At 47.9% G+C, this 22730-nt stretch overlaps 1 protein-coding gene across 4 annotated transcripts in view; it reads left to right on the top strand.

Moving 5' to 3' along the window:
• MDGA1 (MAM domain containing glycosylphosphatidylinositol anchor 1) overlaps window positions 1-22730 on the top strand; it is a 160873-nt gene that overhangs the window by 128341 nt on the left and 9802 nt on the right. The window contains exons 13-16 of one of the 4 annotated variants that reach the window (XM_074897019.1): window positions 1662-1814; window positions 3053-3187; window positions 20951-21081; window positions 22073-22181. In XM_074897019.1, the coding sequence (XP_074753120.1) occupies window positions 1662-1814; window positions 3053-3187; window positions 20951-21081; window positions 22073-22181 (528 nt within the window). Of the gene's footprint in view, window positions 1-1661; window positions 1815-3052; window positions 3188-20950; window positions 21082-22072; window positions 22182-22730 lie in introns of those variants that run through there. The other 3 variants (XM_074897020.1, XM_074897021.1, XM_074897022.1) reach the window with 3 other exon arrangements.

Below are 22730 nucleotides of genomic sequence, written 5' to 3'. Positions count from 1 at the left end.
ACCACAGGGTATGCAGGCTTTTGATGTCTGTTTGGATGATGGTCCTTTTAATTTCTAAATGGAAGGGGATGGGGAGGACTTTAGCTACAGGGTAGGAACTGGGAGGTGCAGCATCTCAGAGTCAAGATGGAGTTCATTTCATGGGTAATTTCTCCTCTGTGGTACAAGATGGCAGATTCTGGTGTGCATGGTAAGTGTGTGAAGCTCCTACCATCACAATGTACCATGTCTGGAGCTTTTGGCCCTGGCATTAAAGAAAGCTTCCCTTGCCCACCCCATCCCTGGCACCCAGCCCATAGGCTCCTGACCCTGCTCTTCCCTACATGTCCTGCCAGAGTCACCCATGTTAGGACAGAGAGTTTCTTGCCCAGGAACTAGAGCAAACCACCACTGAAGATACAGGAGTACAGGAGCACAAGTAGGCATTTGCATCTCTCTTCATCTGGGCATGGTAACAGGAACAGTAGTGAGGGTGAACCCCAAAAAGTTGAGTCTTGCACCAGCCTGCCATGGATGAGGTTTCTAGCACATCCAAGGCCTTAGCAAGAGTCTTGTTTTCATTCTGTATGTGTTCTTTCATGGCTTTTAAGTCCTTTGTCTTTCAGTTTCATAGCACACCTCCTTGTTCTCATATAAAGGCAGAAGGTAAAGAGAGCTGTGCTTGCTGTGTCTCCACCATTCACAGGGCCTGAGATTCCACTCTCAGCCCATTCTTCAGATCCATTTTCTGCCCAGGGACCCCTCAGAACACAGAGCAATTTTCACACTGGGTCTTGGACCCATTTTCTCTTTCTCTTCTGCCTGTTTCCTTCATCCCTCTTCTACTGTGTCAGAAGTGTAAAGATGGTTCTTGGCCTTTGTTTTTGTGGCTCAGGAACTACCTTTTTATCACAAAAGTTACCATCTTCAGCCTGGTCAAGTCTAATTCATTACAATCTCTGCAAGTCCATATTGTGTTATGTCTATGCACAAGATTTTTCACCTGTCTTACAATATTGCTGTAGGGTGTGACTGTGTTGTGGTAGTAATAACACTGCACATGTGGTTGATCCTACATAAAAATCTTGACTTACTTTGTTAGGGGAACCAGCATAAGCTGCAGTATCAAATGTGCCTTTTAGCTGGCATAAATTGGATGTACTCTAGCTAAGTGACACATTTGTAGCGCTGAGCTGACCTCTTCTCCACAGCTGATTTTTTTCATGTGTGCCATAGTTTAGTTTAATATATAGCCCAAAGGGGGTCATCTGCTAGTGCTTTTTCCTCTCTCCTGGGGAAATTATTCTACCATCAAGTCGTTCTGGTTTAAAAGCCCTTGTGGCCTGTTTGCCTTCAATGCTCTTTTTACCCTCCTCTATGTTTGCCCTCATCAGACCTCCCAACAGAGTCTCTCTTCCTCTTTAGCCCTAATAGCCTTCTTCCATTTCGTCAGACCATCACATCCATCAACCTGTATTAACCCTTCCATAATCATACTAATCATGGATATATTCCTTTTTATCCTCCTCCTGAGGTTGGGGGCTGCCTGTCTGTCCCTGACTTGATGCAGAGCCTCAGTGGTGATATAATATTAGTGCTGTGAGACTTGCTGCAAGCACCCAGGCAGCCTTGGGGAGGAGGTTTGAAAAGCAGCAGCTGACCAGGCCCTCCCTTCCCCACAGATAACACCTGCCGCTTTGAAGACGAGAAGATCTGTGGCTTCATGCAGGACAAGATGGACAACTTTGACTGGACCCGGCAGAACGCCCTGACCCAGAACCCCAAGCGTACCGTCAACACGGGGCCCCCCACGGACATCAGCGGTACGCCAGAGGGTAGGCATACATCTGGGTTTCTTTTGTCTTGACTGTGGAGACGAGGTGCATGCCATCCCTTGTCAGGAGTCCTACGGCTCTGGGAGCTGGTGGAGTACTGATCTGTTTTCCACACAACATGCTTCTCCTCCACATGGGGTGCAGAGAGCAGGCAGTTAATTTGCATATTACTGATTGGCATTAAACACACAATTAAAACACCCACAACTTTGTTTAAGGGAATAGCGTGAGCATTAGTTCTTGTTACCAGCTAATTGCCTGCTGCCTAATGCCCTTGTCCCATTTGATGCTTGTTTTGAAGCAAAGAAAGGATAGGCAAGTAGGAGAATTATCTCTTACACCTAGAAATGGCCCTATGGTTTTAGCCAGCTGTTTCCTCAAAGGAGGTCTCAGGGAGGCAAACGGATCTCTTAGTGCCAAGCAGGAGCATGAGAGACCAGGTGGGAGTTGTGTGCAGGGTGGCAGCAAGCGCCTCACCTCTAGCTGGAGGAGACCAGTGTTGTGTGTTGCTCATGCTAGCCCGTGCATGGAGTACATGCTCCCATTTTAGCTGGATATTACTTTCCTCTTTCTCTAATGAGGAAAGTAAATTTGTATGCAAGCACAAATCTTTGAACTCAGAAAAAATGGGAAACATCCAATGGCCAGCTAAGGAAATGGCTTTTCCTATTAGTGTTCAGTACACCAGCCTGATCGAGCATTGAAAACAATGCCAACAAATTAAATACCTAATCTGTTCTTCCTCGGGTTGTTAACAACTACTTTGGTATTGTTCTTTTTAGACAACAATATTGTTTAGGTCAGATATACCGAATCATCTTTCCCTCTGCTTGAGGCAGAGAAATTAGGCTGGAATGGTTTCTCCCTCCTCCTTCTGTTTTTCTCCTTACACAGTGCAGTCAGCTCTGGAGCTTCTCATGCTGCAGGAGAAAGGCTCATTTTTGCACCCAGATGTGTGTGCGCATGTTCAGGGACTCATCTGCTGCCTGTGCTCACAGTGGATCTGCTGATGCTTGTCTCTCCTGCTCTCCCCTGAATGCTGCAGAGGCAGGGGAGGCACCGCAGACATCCTGCAAGTGTCTCTGGCTGGGATCACAGTGGGTGCAGAGCGGATGGGAAGAGCAGGGCCATTTTTCTCTGAGGAGGAGTGCTCTCCCAGCCTCTGACATCCCATCATTTGCAAGAAGGGAGACCCAGTGTCCGCTGCCTTTCCCCCACGTTTCCCTCTCGTTCTATAGGTTATTACATGTTCATCGAGGCGTCCCGGCCCCGGGTGACAGGAGACAAAGCCCGACTCATCAGCCCCCTCTACAACATTACTGCCAAGTATTACTGTGTCTCCTTCTACTACCACATGTATGGGAAGCACATTGGTGAGTACCCTCCGGCGAAGGGTAACCCTCAGCCTAGTGCAGACTGTCGGGGAAGACCTCCAGCCTCTTGCTCTGCCAGCTGTGCCTGCGGCCAGCGATTCAGGAGGGTGGGAGTCCTACTCCAGGGCTCAGAGCACCAGGGTGGGCTACTGCTTTCAGATACTTATCCCTTACCCACACCCCAGCAGTGTCAGGGTTGTGAGGCTGTTGCAACCCATCCTCAGGGCAGTATCTTGCAGTCAGCCATCACCCCTTCTCCTCTGGCTTGTTCTTCCTCTAGCATAAGGCTCCCTGCCCTCCACAAAAAAGAGCATTGTACCCCTGTGCACACATTTTCCCTGCTCACAGGCACAGACACCTTGCTCCAGGCAGCTGGACACCAAGTGACAGTCTGTTCATTGGAGAGGAGACAGAGGTGGAGGGGCTTTGTGGGACCAGAGGGCTCTGTGGCAGCTTCATCTGTTTTGGGGTGGGCAGGATGTGTGTTCCCTCAGCTGTGCCAAGGGGCTGCTTGCTCTGTCTGACTCCCTCCTCTAACTGTAAGCCTATGAGTGCAGTGAGCACCCCAGAAGTGCCTGGCACACTAATGAGTTTCCATATCCAGTCAAGGAGCAATTGCTAATTCGTCACCTCTTGATTATAATTTCATTAATTTGAATAATAGATGCACTCTTCCCACAGCACGCTGGGTTATTAATCACCTGCTGGACTGGAGCCTGACTGAAAAATCAGGGCCCAGGCAGGAATGTGTCCGCCCTTCAATAAACAGGGTTAATTAACAGCTCTCTGCTCGGCACCATTGATGTCACTGGGAGCGAACATGCTCCTGAGTCTGGCCACCACTTCTCCATGTGCATGTGGAGTTGCAGAGAGGTTAAGCTGCAAAATCTGGGATCTCCTCTCAGTGGGGGAAAGGTGGAAACTCTGACTCCATGGGCACCAGGGGGTAAGGGCTGGGCTGCAGTTCACTGAGCAGGTCTCCATCTCTGTCTTTGCTCTGAGGGCTCATATTTGCTGTCTGCACTCAGAGTCCAGCTAGGTCAGAGGTGTTTGCACAAACCTGTATTCCCTCCTGCAGTCAGGTTGCTCTGTGCTGTCTTCACATCGCGAGTGGCAGGATGCTCAAGCAGAGCACTATCAGTGTTGGTTCACACCAGGTTTTCCTGGACCTGTTGGTCTTGCTTAGCTGACAGTCCAGCTGTTAATGCTGGCTGGCAAACTCCCTTGTTCTCTGCAATTGTCCGCTGTGATCAGTCAGGCTTGCTGCCTAATTCCTGCACGTCTTCTCCTGGAGGCTTTCAAAGGGATCTCATTCTTTGTGGTTGCAATGAAGGGTAGCCCAAACTGATGGAAGACTGACAAGAAAAGAAGATGTGGAGGGAGGAGGCCCCTCTTGCTTTGTTTCCTTTAGGAATACAGCTATGTGTCCTATTTCTAAGTTCATTTTGCAGGAAAAGTAACAGCCCATCAGCTTTTGCTTGCTTTTGGAAGAGAGCCCTGTTTTACAGCTCTCATGTGGTGGTCTGCCTGGAGATGGGTGGACTGGACATGCCAGGAAATCAATTCATTGCAGGTTTTTATCTTTTAGCATTTTAACTCTTCATTCATTTGCTCCACCCACAATTTGCCCAGAGCAAAAGATACAGTGACTCCCAAGACCTAAGAAAGCCACTGAGTACCATTTTCTATTCCTTGGCTTCAGGCACTTTTTATATCTGTTGCTTTTTCCCTTCATACTCAATGTTGCTGCCCCTGCCTGCTCCCCATTTTCCCCTTGTTGCACAAAGGGGCTGATAAATTTGTGCGAGGTAGATAGACTCTTTAATGCTGTATGATGATTTCCAGGGTGGGTGCTGCTGAGCTGAGAGCGAATAAATTATTTTAAAATTAGGCTGATTAGGTAGAGAATGAAAGAAAAAGAAATGAGAAGAAGTTCTTTTTCCATTGGCCTGTGGAATGTATGGCTTGGTCTAGCAAACCCACAATATATCTGTCTGCAAATTGAAATTCAGTACCTTGTATCTGCTCTCTACTCTGGAGCTTCTTTCAGGGCCAGTCATGATGTTCTGTAATCAGTTTGGCTTCTCTTTTACATGTCAGGGCACCAGGGTGCAACTGAGACCTCTCGAGGAAAAGTCAGAATGCCTAGTAATCCTAAAACTGTCTGGTTTTCATAATTCCCGCTATGCCACTTACTAACTCTTACGCTACTTGATCTTTTTCCTTACTGCCACTCTGGCATAGCTGTCCTCATCGCTGCACATGCACGAATGAACCCATGTTTGGGACACGCTCTGTTTCACTAGCAGGTCTAATGGCTCGATCTACATTTCTAGTGCATGTTGGTTGCTCTCTGGCTGGTTTTGCTTGTATGGAGGTTGCGAAACCCTGCCAGAAAGCTTTTGCTTGTTCAGATGGTGCCAGTCTTGGTGCCCTTGGTGGGTGAAGTCCTCTCAAAGTCCCCTGGGGAAGTGGCAGCCTGCCTGAGGGCAAAGCAAGTTTCATCATCTCTTATTTACACCTGGGTTGGAGGAGAGTGCTACCTCTCAGATACAGGGCCCCTTGCTAGGACTTCTCCTGTCACATGAGAAGACAGACCCTGGCCTCCTAACTGTATCAAATATATGACGATGTGAAGGTAAAGATGGGGTGACAACCATGGGCCATATCTTATAGCCAGCTATCGCTGATGCCTACAGACACAGCCCCAACCCCTGGCTCACCTGGTGCCAGCCCAGTCCTGCCAAGCCAGGTGCCAGCCTTGCTGAGCCAGCCATAGCACTTAGCAAGAGCATATCAGATTGCTCCTGTTGGCAGACAGCACCAGCAAGAGGACATCATCTCCCAGACCAAGCCTCTCCTAGCAGCTCCAGCTCCATTGTGGAGCAAACCGAAGCTCTGTCACTATGAAAAGAAGCCATATAAAGTCCCAACATTTATTTATTTTTTTAATAACCCTTTTATTACCTTTTCCCCTCCTCTACAGAACTTGAAAGCTGGTTTACTCTCACAATTTGACTATAAAATATCCATAGCCATCCAGGCAAATCTTCCCTGGGAGAGTTCCCAGACACTACTCGTTTATAATAGATATGACGAAAGAGAGAAACAGAATACAAATGGAGCGTTTGTAGCCACAGTATAAAATATTCAGCGACTAGCAGAGCAGGGTGATGTTGAGTATCTCTCAGCTGATGAGAGAGCAAGGTGAAGGGGAGCTCCCTGGAGGCAATTCCTGTTCTTGTGAAGTTATTTGGTCATTGGTTTTCCTTCCTTCAGCCCCCTCTGGAGTGAGCATTCACATTGCCCTACAATTCTGCCAGCCTAAACACAAAAATCAGGGGGAGGGGAAGGAAAGAAATCCCATTTCCACCAGGCATTCAAGAACGAGGGTGTCTTGCTTGCAGCAGGAGCAGATATATCAAACAATGAATTAGTTGCTTTCTTCAGGAAAGGAAGGCATGCCATGGCAGGCAGCAACCCATCACCAAGTTCAAAAAGCCTCTTTGCCAAGTTGGCTTGGTGAGTCAGCATTGAAACTGGGAGCAGATCCTCAAGTCCTTGCTTCAGCCATCAGACCCCTCTTTCTCTCTTTCCAGGGGCTGCCTGGGAGGGGGATGCTTTGAGGGATGGTGTCCTTGACAAACAGCTCCCACACAGCCCCCTGTCTCTCTGACATCTCCTGGGTCAGTGGTATCCAGGCTATGATCGGCATGGCCTCCTACCCGCTGCTGGCTGCTCTCACAGACCCTGCAGCAAGAGATGCCTTCAGGGTCAGACCTCAGGGATGCTGGTTGCTCAAAGGGATGATGAAATTTCAGCTGCAGAGGATTTAACTTTTTGTGTTGCCGTTGTGGTCCCCATGGTACACAACGATTGCTAATGCTATAGTTCCCTATCTCATGAGCCAGTGACTGTGCTCATGGGGAAAACACTTCTGTCAAAGACTCTATTTGCTCACAGGGGTATCTACACGCAAGCAGTGATATAGTACATACCCAAACAGTACTTTTTCAGCCTCCTTCTGATTTGTGGTAGACTCTTTTCAAACTGTGTTAGCTATGTTTTTAATAGCGATAGTCACTGCACACAGGCTTATGATAACACCTGAGAGAGGGGAGAAGTCAAAGAGCCCTCCTTGCCCTGGCATACCTCCCAAGATGGGACTGTTCAGCTGCTTCCTGTAGTGAAACTGGCAGGTCCTCGGCTTTGAGGGCTGGGCCTGATGGAATGCAATGTCTGAAGACCCTGCTCACAGCTTGCAGTTTTTGTACTTTGAGCCTCCTTTCTGCATGAGCAGTGTGTTAGTCTTACCTTGGCCAGTCCTCTTCCAGAAATCAGGGAACAGGCTTATTTTCTGGCATGTGTCCAGCATCTGTGAAAATCACGGAGAACTAAAGGTGCTGCTGTTTGAGCCTAGTGCTGACACAGACCTTATCTGACAACCACAGCTAAGTTTAGCCTATGTATAATCAGGACAGGAAATTTACAATGAAACTGTAAACTACTCATTGCTCTCTACAGCTTCTTGAGGAGGGGAAGTGCTCTCCACAGCTTCTTGAGGAGAGGTGCTGATCTCTTCTCCCCGGTATCCAGTGACAGAACATGTGGGAATAGTTCAAAGCTGAATCAGGGAAGGATCAGACTAGGTACTAGGAAACATTTATTTACTGAGAGGGTGGTCAGACACTGGAACAGCTTCCTAGAGAGGTGATCAAAGTGATCAGGTAGTTGGACTAGATGGTGGTTGTAGGTCCCTTACAACCAAACTATTCTATTCTGTTCTATTCTTCTCTATTCTATTCTATTCTGTTCTAAGATACTGTGAAGAATGGTGCTTGGGATTGATTTAAGAGGGATTTTGGTTCTGAGTCACTAGCATCAATGAGACTTGATCAGATCGCTTGCCACAGCATCCAAGTTCAAGAAAGCCATAAGCTGTTTCACAGAGGTAATTGAGCAGCAGGCAGGCTACTTATATTGGTGGTGTCACCACTGACACCCTCCTGCTGAGTAGGAAACAAAAGATTTGGAAGGCTTGCAGAACTGAATTGCTTCTTTACTTCTTCAACTTGGACAACGCAGCTAGTGCAAAGGTGTGTCTGAGAGGTCATGGTGGATGATCACACGTAGGAGCCAGAGTTAGCATGGATGCCGTGTGGCTTCATCGTGTTTCTGACAAGTGACAGTGGTCAGAGCTGTTAGGTCACACAGATTGATAGGTACCAGCTATGTCAATGTAAAAGCAATCTGAACCATGAAGATGTCCTTTTTGTAAGATTCAACATCATAGCTCCCTTGTTTCTACCCAAACCTTGTTTATGAACACAGCACCCTGCTACTTCACACAGTTATACAGGTGGAACCCTGGAGGTAGCTGCATTCTGTTGGATATATAAAGTCTGCCTTATATACAAATGCATCATTCATGAAATCCGTGCCATTATCTGCAGTGCAATAACTCTACACGGTAGAGATTACATCACTGGATTGATTGAGGGGAGGCTGATTTTCCTAATGAGTATGATTCACTTTCCTCTAGGCTATTGAAAACAAGTTGCAGTTAGAGTTAAGAGAACAGGTTGTAATGAAAAAATGTATTCAGTTTTTTTAATACTCTTTCGATTTATTCAGATGGGTTCTTGGCTTTATTCATTCCTCCATCAACAGATGTGTATTTGACTAACATTTTGTGCAGACATGCAGCAGCTTCTTGTGGGCTATGGTATGGACCCTTTGGATAGACTGTGGTCTCTTCTGGTAATATCTGCTTGTTTTTTTGGGGAAGTTAGTCAAATACCATGATCATGAGCAAGGATTATAAATACCTGGCAAGATAACCACATATTTGTAAAGTGTCATTCAAGCTCTGTAGATTCAATACAGTGGCTCTGAACCAAAAACTGTTGAAGTCATTGTTTTTTGAAAGACTTCAGTGAACTTTGGAGTAGAGCCATAGATTTAAAGATTATTAAGACCAGATGGGACCAATACATCATCTAATCAAACTTCCTGCATAACCAAAGGCAGAGAACTCTCTTCAGTTACTCTTGCTGGAGCCCAGTAAATACTGCGTGTCTACATCTTTATGGATGTTTACTTACAAAGAGCACCAAGAGCATGCTTGACACAGCTTGCAGATGTGAGACTGAATAATTCCTAAGCCAAAGAGCTTGACAAGTGAAGCTGAGGAAGACATTGAGAGGAGGGAAAGGTATTCAGATGTGGATTGGCTATATGTCATTTTTATTCCACGAATAATGTGTTTTCATGCTGATACAGGCATTCTGCTTAGTACCTTGAATCTAGGTGCACCAATCCCCACCTTTTCTGACCACTCACTAAAAGTGTATCATTGAGTCAAGTTCCCAGTCTTTCCATTCAGACGTGGCTCACAGCAGCAGCCTTGTGCAAAGTTGAGTAGCTGTAAGGATATACTGCAACCTGATCGTCTCCTGAGGCATCAGGTGTTGCATCAATTATTCAGGCCCTGAAATTGCTAGATACAAAACTTAACAGACACTTAAGAGGAAAAGGGAGCTCTAGGTGCATATCCAGCTACTTCTTTAGCACTCCCAGGTCACTCTTCTGTTCTCTCCATGGACCATTAACTATTTCACCAGTGCCATAATTGTACAAGTGAGTCTGAAGTTGGTCATTCCAGGTGCACATCTCGGGTGCTCTGATAAGATAAATGCTGGGGGGGCAGAGTGCATAACCATCTTTCACTACTTGTGCCACCATCCCAATCTGTTCTCGAACTTCAACAAGACACAGTTTTGTAACATGTATTGAAATGCTTCCCAGAAAATCAAAAAATGCTCAGCAAGTGTCAGTCATCAACATTACTTCCACGAATGACTGCCTCTCCCAGAGAGAGCTCTGAAGGGATGACAGACACCCCAGCACTTGAACTGAAGGAGTTTGCAGATCCAGGTTGAGAGTCTCACTGTCTCAGCTAGTCCCCTGGAAGTTTTCTGGTGAAAGTACAGCTGGGTGTGAAATGGGAAAGGAGTAACTTGCTGTAATACATTGTGCCTCAATGCTGGGAACACAGCATACTCTTAACATCCTTCCTCCAGCAAACCACTTCCCAGGCCTGAAACATTCACCTCTCACGTCTCCTTGGGTCAGGCAGAGGAGGAGGCCAGAGAACAGATTTTGAGTGATGTCTGCAGTTCAACAGGAAGAATATGTGATCTCAGCTGCTCATTCCTGCTGCCTTGCTGGCTTCAGCATTGCACTAAAACAGCCCATCTGCTCCAAGCCCTGCAGCTGTGCAGCTGCCCTGTGCTTGGCTCCTGGGACTGAGAGACCGCAGACTGGGTGATGATGGGGAAATAAGTTGTTAATAGGGATAGAGAAGAGACAGGCAAAGTCTTTCTCAGCACAAGTACATCTGCTTCTGCAGGGTTTTTTGTCAAGAACCCTCCCACACACATCATTTGTATTTTGGGGGCTCTGGGAGGCTCCCTCCTGTCTGGCTGAAGTCTTTGCAAAGCCTGCCCGCAGAAGGGAGGCAGGCAGAATCCCCATGTCTGTCTGCTGTGCTCTTTTAAACCTGGCAGTGCCTATGAAGCAGACTTCAGCTGCAGCTCATTGGGAGAGCTGAGCGCAGTGCGTGCTCAGTCTGAGCTGAGCTCATGAATTGCACAAAGGACCCAGCTGTCTCTGGTGGCAAAGATGAAAGGGTCCGTTATCAAAGCTGGGAGAAGAGAGAGCATTCGCCTGGAGGCATCTGGTCATGTCACGAAACAGAGGGTGAACAAGGAGCAAGCAGACCTCACAGCAACTGTGGTTCACTCCGCTTCTTGAGTTTGCAACTTGGTGAGAAAAGTTGCCTATACATGGTCTTCTTCTTGCTACGTTCTTCATGATCCCATTTTTCCCTAGGCTGGCCTCTCCTCCCTAAGATAGTACCCAGCACTTATGGGGACCACCAGGTACAGCAACAGTAAAAGGGAAGGTGCTGCCTGGCTGCCTTCAGACTGCTTGATTCCAGAAAACATCAGAAGGAAAGAAAGATGGGCTGCTGCAGCTCACTTGCCTGAGGCACGGAGCAAGTGTAATGGTCCTGTCCATGGGCTGGTCGGCACTGCTGCCTGTGGAGGCTCTTTTTCACAGCTGCTTCACCAGAGTAGGTCTCAAGCCCTGCCTTGGACTTGGTCTTTGTAATGAAAAATCATGCTCTGGCATCTACCCTTTGTAGGGCCTTAAAACCATGATACAGACAGTCCATTCTGGGGTTTGAGATTAATTTTAGATGCTCTAATCTACAGTGCTGAACTTTAGGAGAATGGTGAGTGATGCAGGCTGCCAGGTGAGAAGAGAGAGGTTGGTGTCTGAAAAAGACTAACACTGGCTGTCTTCCTACTCAGGGCAAACAGGAGTCTGACCCAACCAAATCATCCTCTGGGCCTCCTTTGTAGTCCTGTCTGGATATACCAAGACCCTGTGCAGGTGGTTTTGCTGGCAGCTGAATCTGGGGCCATCCCCGCTTCCCCATCACACACCCCATAAAGGCTAACTTACATGCCTTCTGCCCCCCTGCCCCATGTGCCCACCAGAAACGGTGCAGAAACTGTCCCACAGTTGCTCATTAAATTAAGGGCAAGATGGTGCCATGCTTGGGAGGATTAGGGCCATAATAAAGACAGAGCTGGGATGTTTTGCTGCCCACAGAAGCTGCCCATCTTGCCTGGAGGAGTCAGGGCTTTGTGGGTGCATCCCCACTGGCATGCCCCGTCCTGCTTGCCAGAAGCTGCCCAGAGAAATGAAGGCAGTGGCACCCATTTCAGTGCTGAGCACCTCGGGCTCCCTCTGCCCTGACTTAGGCTGAATCAGAGGCAGCACTGGGCTCATACACAGCTGTGGCCCTGATGAGTAACCAACTCTGAACTTATCCCTGAATCACCCTTTCCTCTTGCCCTGCTGAAATCGTGTTTCCTTACGCAACTACAGCCAGCTTTCCCTGACCAGATACTTTATACCTTTAGTACATCTTCCCTCCAAATAGAATTTCACTGACGAGGGTTTTTCTTTTTTCTGTTAAACAGACAAAACCAGCGATTTGATCCAACTGTCTGGTTTATCTATTCAAGCTCAGCAAGGAATGCAACACTGCTGTCTGGGAAGGGTCTGTTTCTGCCTGCTCTGCACTTATAGGTTGTATTATTGCAAGCTTGCTTGGAGAGCTCCTAAAAGGCAAGGACGAGCTCTCTGGCTGCATAGGTAGAAGCAGTGGCTATGGAAAGGTCATGACTCCTTTCTTAGGACTAGATGGATAGAAGAGGAGCTGCACAATGGCATTTAGACTCATCCTGCTCCATGACTTCAGGCAGGGTACATCCTCTGTGTGTTTTGCTATGGGGGATCCTTGCTAGAAGCAAAAGGGAAAGCCCTAGATAAGGGATGGTACAGGTTGTTCTCAGTCTCTAGAGATGGGGTTCTGTTCACAATGTCCAGGAGAACTTTCCACAGCTACATCCTTTCTTTCTTTGATGGGGAGGTCTCTAAGTGTGCACATCCTTAACCTTTACAGGGGTCTCTGGATAAAAACAAGCTGTTGACAAAGGAACAGGAGACATTTCTGACAAATACATGTTTTTTCTTGTAATTCCTCCCTTTTGGGGCCAGTGGTACTGTCTGAAGAGTGAGAAATCCCATGAGAAAGAATGTCTTGTAGGGAGGTGTATGGACAGACAAATGTTGTAAATTATCACACATACTGGTTATGGAGGGAGACACACAAGGAGCTGGAGTGTTAGAGGGAATTATCATGGCACAGAGGGGATGGAGCAAATGGGAGCTTCTCTGCATTCAGATAGTGCCTTCTGACAGTGTGCTGCATACACCAGCATGGAGTGGGCCATGGCAAGGCAGGGTGAACCCCAGGGGGATTCTCTATCTTATGATGGAGCATCACTGTGCAGGAATGGGGCTTGGCAGCACATCTGGAGCTGCTAGGGGGCAAAGAAACCATCAAGGCAGCTCAAGCACCATCCTGCTCAGTAAGCAAACAGGGGATAGACACTAAGGTCCTTCCTATCCTTGACCCTGGGATTACTGAGTGCTTTCCAGTCCCATTGATGTGGGTCAGTGACTGCCTCTCTGGGAAAGTGCTTGTGTCGCCTGAGTTGGGACTGGAAAGAGCAGGCTCTGGAGAGGCTGTCTGGTCCCTTGTGGGCTGAGTGCACGCTCTCCCCTCTGGGCTTCGAGAAGGAGGGGGACTTTGCTGGAACGCAGGTGTTTGGAGACTTGTTCAGCTCATGCCATTTGTTGTCCACTTTGCTGGGCTATAAACAAGCACGCGTCCAGCTGAGAGTGGTAGGCACAATCCTACCTGCTAGGTAGGCACCTCCCTCTGCCTGGAAGGGACAGGAGGTCTGCAGGAGGGGTGGGAAAACTGAGGACCTGGTCACTACTAGGCCATGCCTGGAGGGAAGGCTATCAGGACGATGGTTCAGCAGGTGATAGACAGAAGGAACATGCTCCTAGCCTGATCCTGCAGTCAGATCTGTTGTGAATTGCTGGGGTGGTTCCTGCAGCAGCCATGGGCAGGCACCGTGCAGCACAGCAGCGCGGTGAGCTGGCACATGGGAGCAGAGCTGCTGCCCGTGGTGACATTCAGGGGCTGTGAAAACATAGCTGGGCTTGGGGCTGAGAGTCAGAAAACCCATCTGTCCTGTAGAGAAGGACATAGTCTGTCCACATTGTCCCCTGCAAAATGTTTAAGTGTGGGAAAGGGATGTGATTAAGCAAGATGGTATAATGAATCGGACGTGAAGTTGGCAAAAAGCCTGAGGACTCCTGATCCTTGTCTTTTCAATGCCAGACTCTGCACCCTTCCTCTACTCTGTTCCAGCTGCATATTGGATGGGCCGGGCCTTGTTCCTCTGAGATAGCATAAATTTAACGTTATGAAGCATGGAGATGTTTTTCTCCCTTTTTTGAATGCCTTAAACCACATCCTGTTGTCCACACATAGAAAGCCTGTTACTGGTCACAAACAATCTCTGAGGGAATTTTCCATGAAAAGGGGTGGCAGGATTTTGTTCCATACACACAGCATCAAAGATGGAAGTCTTGTATCATTCATCTTTCTATGCCAACACTTTCTCTAATTAGACCATGGATCAAATGAGCAAAGGAGCTCAAGCACAGCTCCACTGTGAGTCTGCTTCTACCATATCACCATCTGCTCTCTGTGTACACAGACAGGTGGGGATATGCTGGAGAGAAGGAGCTGTAACTGTAGTTTGTCTGCCTTCCCCCCATTAGCACTCACATTCCTCATCACAAGGCAGACATGACCATACTGTTGCATTTACCCCACTGCCTGCATGCCTCGGGTCCCCCCACCCAGCATGTCCCCCCCAGGGGTACAGCCGTGTGTCCACTTCGTCTCTTTAGAGTGCAGTGTTGTTGCTTCTCTGCTGGTCCATTCCCTCCATCCCAAAATTCATATGCATGCCAGACAGGTCAGATAGTGATGGATCATAGATCAATCTGTGCAATTGGCTTTGCCATGTCAGGGGATATTGCTTCAAGCCCATCCTCATTTGATGGTGGTTTAGGAGGTCAGGGGTGGAAATGTGTTTGTTTCTTTGATTTTTTAAATCCACAGCAAAATCCAAATAAAATTCCCTGTAGCCAGATATAAGTCATTTTCACAGGTTTGCAACAGGGGAAACATTGCCAATCAAAACTTACCATATTGCTGTTTATATCCCCAGAAAGTCCCAGCCACAGCAGGGAACTGGAGGCTTTGATTCCCCTGATCCCTTTCACTGTAGCCTCCCCACTGTAATGAAGCAGAGAGAGAGTGTCCCATAGCAATTAACCAGCCTGTGGCACAGCACTGAACATGTTCAGCGCCTCTCTGAAGCCGGTGGGGATGCCTCGCGAGGAGAGGTGGGATAGTGGTGCTTTCCAAACTCTGACCAGAACTCCGTTTTCTTGCTGTTGATGAGCTTTCTGAACCCTTCCACTTTGAAGTTACTGAAGTGGTGGCTGCAGGAAGGGGTCTGTGTAGTGACCCAGCGACTGGACACAGGGAACCCTGCACACCAAGCTGAGATCAGTTAAAGACATGTAGAGATAAAGTTCTCTGTAATCAGGAGGGGAGATTCTAGTTGTCTCCACATATGTTAACATATGAAGCATCATTAGAGACTGTGAAAAAGTAAATGCATCCTATCATGGCATGAAGACAACTTACATTCCTAGAAATTATGAGTCACTACAAGCTGATATTATTTCTCCATCTCTATCTGTGCTGTGATTATTTTTCCACTCTCGGCTTTCTAGCTCTCAGAGCAGTAGCTTTCCCCCACAGAACTGTAACTGAGAACACCAGCATGACACTGACTGCTATTCATTAACATCCATTTAAAGGCGAGAGGGAGAGAGACCTCTGTTTGTTGCGGGGATTATGAACAGTAATAGATTCTTTCTGGGGACTGTCGTTCTCTCCTGGGATTTGCCTCCACTAATCTTTGGGCTTTGAGTTTGTGATCAGTAGTGTTAACACTAAACCACACTTAAGGAAGTACTCGGAGCCCCTGTTAGAAAGGTAAGAGCTCTTTTCTCCCTGGCCTGGTTTTAGCCCTCATATTGGGTCTGCAGGTGACTCTGCCAAGCTATACAAGGTCTGAGTCCTGTCCCCACCGTGTATCTCTGTCCACCCACTGGACATCTCTTGCCATGAATCGGTTCTTTCTTCATATCTCAATCTGTCTTGCCTGCAGTTGAAATGCTGTGGGAATTACTACGGGGACTTTCAGCCCTGGATTCCCAGTTGGGTGCCAAACCTAAACTGGGACTGCAGCCAGGATTTTTCATGGATAGCTGATCTCCTGAGATCACCCCATGCTGGAGCAGGGATCCTGCAGGAGCGAAGCAGGGAGTCACAGTGAGACCAGGCTGCGTGTGGGCTTGCAGCCAGCCCAGCTCCTGGCTGTGGATCCCGACAGCCTTCCTTACCCGCCCCACAGAGCTCTGCCGCACTGGGAACAGCTCTCAGTGTGCAGCGTCGTCCTCCCTTTCCTTCCTAGACTCAGCCTTTCCCCCACTCCATCACTCTGTGTTACCCCCCCCCCTGCTGCCCTGGGGAGGGATTTTGAGGAAACCTCTACCTTTTTTGCCATCCCGCATGGACTCTGCCCTTAAAGACCCTGACTCCCTCCCAGTGCTGCCTGGGCCGGCTCTTCTGGATCTACACTGCTATTCAATGCGACAATGAAGTCCCCATTCCATGGAAACTGAGAGAAGACCTTTTCTCGTTGTGAGAAGGTAACATTTAAAGACGTCCCTTGGGCTACTCTATCTGGCAGCCCAGCTGGTGTTCTTTTGTGTGAGTGCCACTCTTTTTAAATGCCAGCTCTGGTCTTAAAGGCAGCCAGCAGAAGGTACAGCTCACTCTCCCTGTAATTGATTCCTCATCACTCGTCACTGGCCTTTATTCTCCCTTTTGATTGTGAAAAAGGAATAATACAGACTACAAGACAAATGCGAAGAGTGCCTTGTATGGGGAGAGGTAACAACAGGATTGCTGGTGTCCTGGGATTTCCCTTGTGTCTGTCTGTCTGGTCAGCTGGAGAGATTTTGCAGCCCATAGATAGCCTGTCTTTGTGTGTGCCTCACCAGCAGATGCCCTTAGGAAATGCCAGACACATTGGATGGGGGAGATGGGGAAGGGGCAACAATGACAGAAAAAACTGGCCAGCTGGATTTCAACTCTGGTACAGGAAACTAGGCACGATTGTAGTATAAAACCAGGCAAAAGGGGTGGCTGCAACAGCTGACACTGGAGAACATCCCAGATGGGCCTTTCACATCTCCTTCATGACTGATGGAGTCATGGGGGTTAGAGAGCAGGTCCCACCTTGGTTCTTCTCCAGTTTGTGATCACTGGAAAGGCAGAAGAGCTCAGGCACTTCTGTTTCCTAGTATCTTCTTGCTCAGGTCTTGTGAAATGTTTGCTATGTTTCTGAGTTTCTCTCTAAGTGAGTGAGTGTTATTATCCTTCTTATCATCATCATATCACGTCAGCACGTAAAAGCAGTTTGCTAAGGATCACATGGCAAGTTAGTTCACAGCTGTGAACGGGCTCCTCACACCCCACACATGTGGATTGTGCATTGGCCACCTCCTGCAAAGTAGGTGGATATATAGTCTGTGCTCTAGGAGGGGCACCTTACAGGCAACTTGTAACTTGAACTTGTGTAACATGCAGAAAGAAACACAGGGAGTGAAGGTAGCTAATAAGGCATGAGATGGGTATTGTTAGATTGCAGGGAGGTGGGTGTGGGCAGGTGTCAGTTCACCAGAGTCCAGGAACTACGGATGTCAGTATCTGCTTAGGCTTCATCTCCCTTTTTAGCCTGAGACTTTATGGATTTTCATGACTGTAAGTGGGGTCCTGCAACAGCGTTTGATTTTAGGGCAGTGGGCTCAACCTAAACCTTTCCCTTGGAAGATGCAAAGCCCTGCAGCACTTGTTCCATCACACAGTTGGCTTTTGGGGCCAGTCCGAAAAATGGAGATAAAGAAGCTCTGAGTGATTGGAAAGATGACTTGGAGCTTTCTGTAGTCCAGGACTGCAATGTTTTATGGCTCTGTCTGGAGCTCAGATCTGAAGATTCATTTCCAAGTCCCTCCATGACAGGCTACCTGCTCTTAAACTTGACTGGCAGCCTGTGGCAGACTGACACATGGTAGAAGGGAATAAAGTAGAAGACCTGCACAAACCTTAACATCTACAACACTGTGGACCCAGTTCAGCTGGGATAGAAGTTTCATCCCTGTTTAGTTTGAAGTCCTAGAGTCTCTGCCATGTCTCCCAGGAGCACATTCCCTGTGACAGCATTACTGGGAAAGGGAGGTGGTTTAGTTCTCTCCCAGCTTCAGGGAGGCTCTGTAATTTAGAAGGGATTGCAGATAGGGCTGTGAAATCTGATTCCCCTTCACAACTCTCCCTGATTTGTAAGACAGTCGTGAGCATGCTTTTCCTCTGTTTTGACCTTCAGTTTTCCATGTGTAGACAAGGGTGGTGAAACACTGCATGTTGTGGGCAGATAAGAGAGTTTCCTTTCCAACTGCAAACTGTTTCAAGAATGCCTGCTCATATTCAGTGTTGTTCTGTTAGGGAATTCCAGGGCCAAAAGGCTGAAACATTTTTCCTGATGCTGCAAGGACACAGAGCTGTCAGCCAGGATATGCTCAGGCTTGGTTTGGGTTTAGGCCAGGCATTCACAGCCAGTGGTTTGGGGGCACTAGTTTGCATTCCAGATGTTTCTCTGGGTCTCTTTCAATCTCGCCTTCACTTTTTTCCTAGGGCGTCAAAGTTCATTTGCTGCCTGATTTGTCCCAGTGCTGGCTACTCAGCCAGGCTCTTGCATGGCAGATCCTAGCTGCAAGTCCCCAAATGAGGGTAGAACTGACAACTTGTTTTTAATCCTTGCTTGCTACCAGCTTCATATTAATTCTACATTCACACTCAATCCCTCAGCTCACCAGCTCTGGCGACTGTAATTAGCTCCTCTGAACACACAACATTGATCCTCTTAACATTGATCTGTGGGGTTATGTAGTTCCTGTGTGGGCCATCAGTTTGGCCAAGGGTCTCCATGAGGACTAGGTATCCTTCTTAGAGAGACTTGTAGGCAGCTCCTGAGAGCAGGAAGGACACCAAGAAACCAGCGGCTCAAAGTTAGTTTTGCTGGAGGCTCTCATAGTGACTTCTCTTGTCCTTGGCACTGTGTTTCCAGGAGGGAGATCCCACCGTCTTACCTCCGTCTCCCCAAGGTTGTTCAGTGCCAGCTGGTCTCGAGAGAGAAAGAAACAAGTTATTTCACTCCTTATCTTGAGTTGTAGTATGCATCCCAATCTGGGTACTACCAGGGAAGGGAATTGGATACGCGCTCCCTATCCCATCAGGCCTTCATCCAGTTTTCTCAGCTAGCCTTAGTGCTGACACTTCTGAATATTTCCAGTCAATAACATGCCCCTCTTCCCTCATTTCACTAAATTATACACATATTTCATTCTTTTAACCTTTTCTTGTAAGTCAGCTACTCAGAATCTAAACATTTCATCATCTTTATTATGCATCTCTGAACTCCCTGTGATGTATCTCTTGCTTTCTGACAGCCAAGCGCTTGACAGGGGTACTTCCAGGTCCCTGTCCTTCACACAGTGCCCCCAAGGATGATGTGCCGAGATTGAGGAATTTCAGGGGATCGTGTAGGAGGGCAGTTAGGTAGGAAAGTTTCTTTCCCTGTCCCTTCACCTGACCTCTCACTGCAGCGTCTCAGAAGGGCATATCCTGGTGGGAATGCAGCATCCCAAGAGCAGACAATGGACCTATAAGTAAGGGTTATTATTGCCTCTCTGCTCTCAGGTGTAATATGTCTGTGTATGGAGACCAGAAACACTGATGAGCAACAGCGTGACTAGAGTTGTGATTGATTTTTTGGTTCGCCAGCTGAATTGGAAAAAACCAAAAAGATAAAAAGTGTTTCAGGTCAACCCTGAGTGAATGTTTAAAAATGTTTTTTCACTAAAACGAAAAAGGAAAAAAAGTCAGCTAAGGACATTACTAAAAGATGCTGCGGGAAGACAAACTGACATGGTTTCATTTGTGGGAGGAGGGTAGGGGACTGCGACACTGTTTTCAAAGTGAGAACTGCAAATGTTTTGAGATTTGTTGGCTTTGGTTTAATGGCAGATGAAACCTTTCAGGAATTGCTTTGTTTGAAAGAACTTGAAGTCGGTGTTGATTCACAAGGTCTTTGTGTCCCTCTGAAAACATGGGGCTGGGATGATAGAGGCAGTGTGGTACAGGCAGTGCCGCCCAGGGCTAGCAAAGAATGGCTGCTCACTCCAAGGCTGCTACCAGGGCAAGTGGCAACTGAGAACACAGGTCATATTTCTGCAGCTGATGGCCAGGGCCAGGGCAGGGAGAGGGCTGTAATCTGCATAGCATACATCAAGTGTTAGTAGTGAATGGAAAGAGGCAGACATATGTCCTGGGCTCCCCAGTTCAAGTGGGATGTAGAGAAGCTGTGTGGGTCCAACGGAGGGGCATCAGGATTATCAAGAGCCAGGAGCAGAAATCCTGGGTAGAGAGATTGTGGGAGCTTTACTTAGTCTGGCAAAGAGGAGATTGCTGTCAGCCCTTGGCCCCCAAATGTCTGAAGGGAAATTTCAAAGATAATAGAGCCAAAATCTTATCAGTACTATTAGACAATAACAGGGAACAGCAGCCACAGTTGGTAGCACTGGAGGTTCATATTGGATATTAGGACAAATTTATTTTCTCAAGGTATTTCAAGAGTTGGCCAGGCAAAGCCATGCTGCCCTCATATAGAACTAGAGACAGCTTCAAGCAGGAGGTTGGATGGGATGCTTCTGGAGGTCCCTTGCAGCAAGCATTTCTGTCACTCCCTTCTTGTGCCACCCCAGCCATGCTACAGGCTGCTTCTTCCTTGTCCTGTCCTCTCTGTCTTCATCTGGGTCTGTGTTCTCCCTTGGATAGCACAGATGGATGAAACACTGCCAGTGGCACTTGTCCATCAACCCAGGAGAGAGCTGGCTCCATCCAGAGGTTACTGCTGGGGCTCTGCAGGCTGTCCCTGGGCCAGCTGGGGCATAGAGCTGTGGCTCGAGGCTGAGCCCCAGAGCTACATTGGGGACCAGCCCAGCAGGCAGGGTTGCCTGCCTGCCCCCACATGCCAGATCCCGGTTTCTCTAATCTTACAGGCTCCTTGAACCTGCTAGTTCGCGTGCGGAACAAGCGAGCCATTGACACCCAGGTCTGGTCGCTCAGTGGGAACCGGGGGAACATGTGGCAGCAAGCACACGTGCCCATCAACCCGCCCGGGCCCTTCCAGGTAAGTCAGGTCCACAGCCAAGGAGCCACCTGCTCCCTGTCCTGCCCATGTTCCATGGGCTGTAGGAGACTTCCCAGCAGACATCTACCCCTGTGGCACAGGGGCTGGTCAGGCACAGGGAGGGCTCTGGGACCTCTCCACCCTCAGAGTCACTGGAGCAAGGCAAGAGCTTGGTGGATGCACAGAAATTAAATCCACTTCTCTCTGAAGCCATCCAGTGTTGTCATGTGCAAGCATCAGTTTGGCACTATAAATTTTCTGATGATTGCTGGTCTGGAAACTGCTTGTTGAAGAGTTCTTTCTGGTACCAGGTCTGCGTGACAGGTCTCTTGGTGTTGAGCAGCTGGGGGATGCTGGCCTGTTAGCGTAAAGTGACTTTGAGTGCTAGAGGTTTCTTCTAGCATGTGCTGCAAGAGCCCACCCCCACTGACCCCCTGGTTTAGGACTATAGGACACCTTGTGAGTATGAACTGGACATTCTCTATCTGCTCATGGAGTCATTTATGCGTACCCAAGAAGTGGGCTGCTTTGTTACTGGATGTTTTTTTGCTGATGGTTTTGCCCAACATGCTACTTTGCTGTTGTAGGGTTGTTTGTGAGAGCTGAGTCTATGCAGGCTGGTAAGTTGTGGCACTGTGGCAAAATGCCCAGTGTGCTTTTGGGTAATTTAGAATAATAAATAAGAATTTAGTTACTTTTGTGAGCACTGTTCAGTTTTGGTTGATTTGTTAGTGCAGCACACTTAATAAAGCAGAGCTTTACATGCTCATTATTGCTCTACAGACGCTCAGCACACAGGGGTTGGTCCCGTAAGCAGTGGGGTCTGGCTCCAGATCCTATGAATACTGGAGAAACAGGAAGGAGCCATTCACTCGGGGACCTGCTGAGATCTGGTCTGTGCCCTGCTCACCTCTGCAGAGCCCTGCTGTGCGGGAAGGGTCCTCCACAACTGCAGCCTCACGCTGGGCTCTGTCCCATGCTCTGCTTGTAGATCATCTTCGAAGGTGTCCGGGGCACGAGCTACGAGGGGGACATTGCCATCGATGATGTCACTCTGAAAAAGGGGGACTGTCCAAGGAAGCCAATTGGACCTAATAAGGGTGAGAGTGTGCATGCCTCAGAGGAAAACGAGTCAGTGGGAGTACATACATGAATGCATACACTAGGGATGCGCAGCTAATTTCAGAGCACATTGACATGTTGGTGGGACTCTACAAGAGGGTTGACTCCATCAGCATAAATCAGCAGAGGGGCTGGCAGATTTGTCTTACTTATTTTTGAAGGAAAAAAACCTCGAGGAAGTGTCACTTTCAGCAATTTTGTTAGCTCCAAAGGTGACGAGGGAAACAAAACATCAAAAAAGTTAGAACACCCTAAAAATATCAACATTTTAGGTGCAGTTAAAGGTCGGTTTCAACCTAGAATGGCCAAGCTGTAACCAAAACACAAGCAGAACTTCTTGTTTGACTCAAGTTGAATCTTCTGGGGAAGAAAGGAGAGTTGGATTACAAAAATAACTAAGATTCAATCTTTCCTCCTGAGTTGGAAAAGAAATAATTTTGGGAAGCCTTGAGATTGTCCACGGAAGGCTAGAAAGGTCTTCTAATAGATCTTGGGAAGTGCTTCGTGGTTGGGGGTGGGAGGAGAGG

This window comes from Athene noctua, chromosome 1 (assembly GCF_965140245.1).
Source record: "Athene noctua chromosome 1, bAthNoc1.hap1.1, whole genome shotgun sequence".
NCBI classification, from domain to species: Eukaryota; Metazoa; Chordata; class Aves; order Strigiformes; family Strigidae; genus Athene; species Athene noctua.
This window is presented reverse-complemented; position numbering and strand designations above follow the sequence as displayed.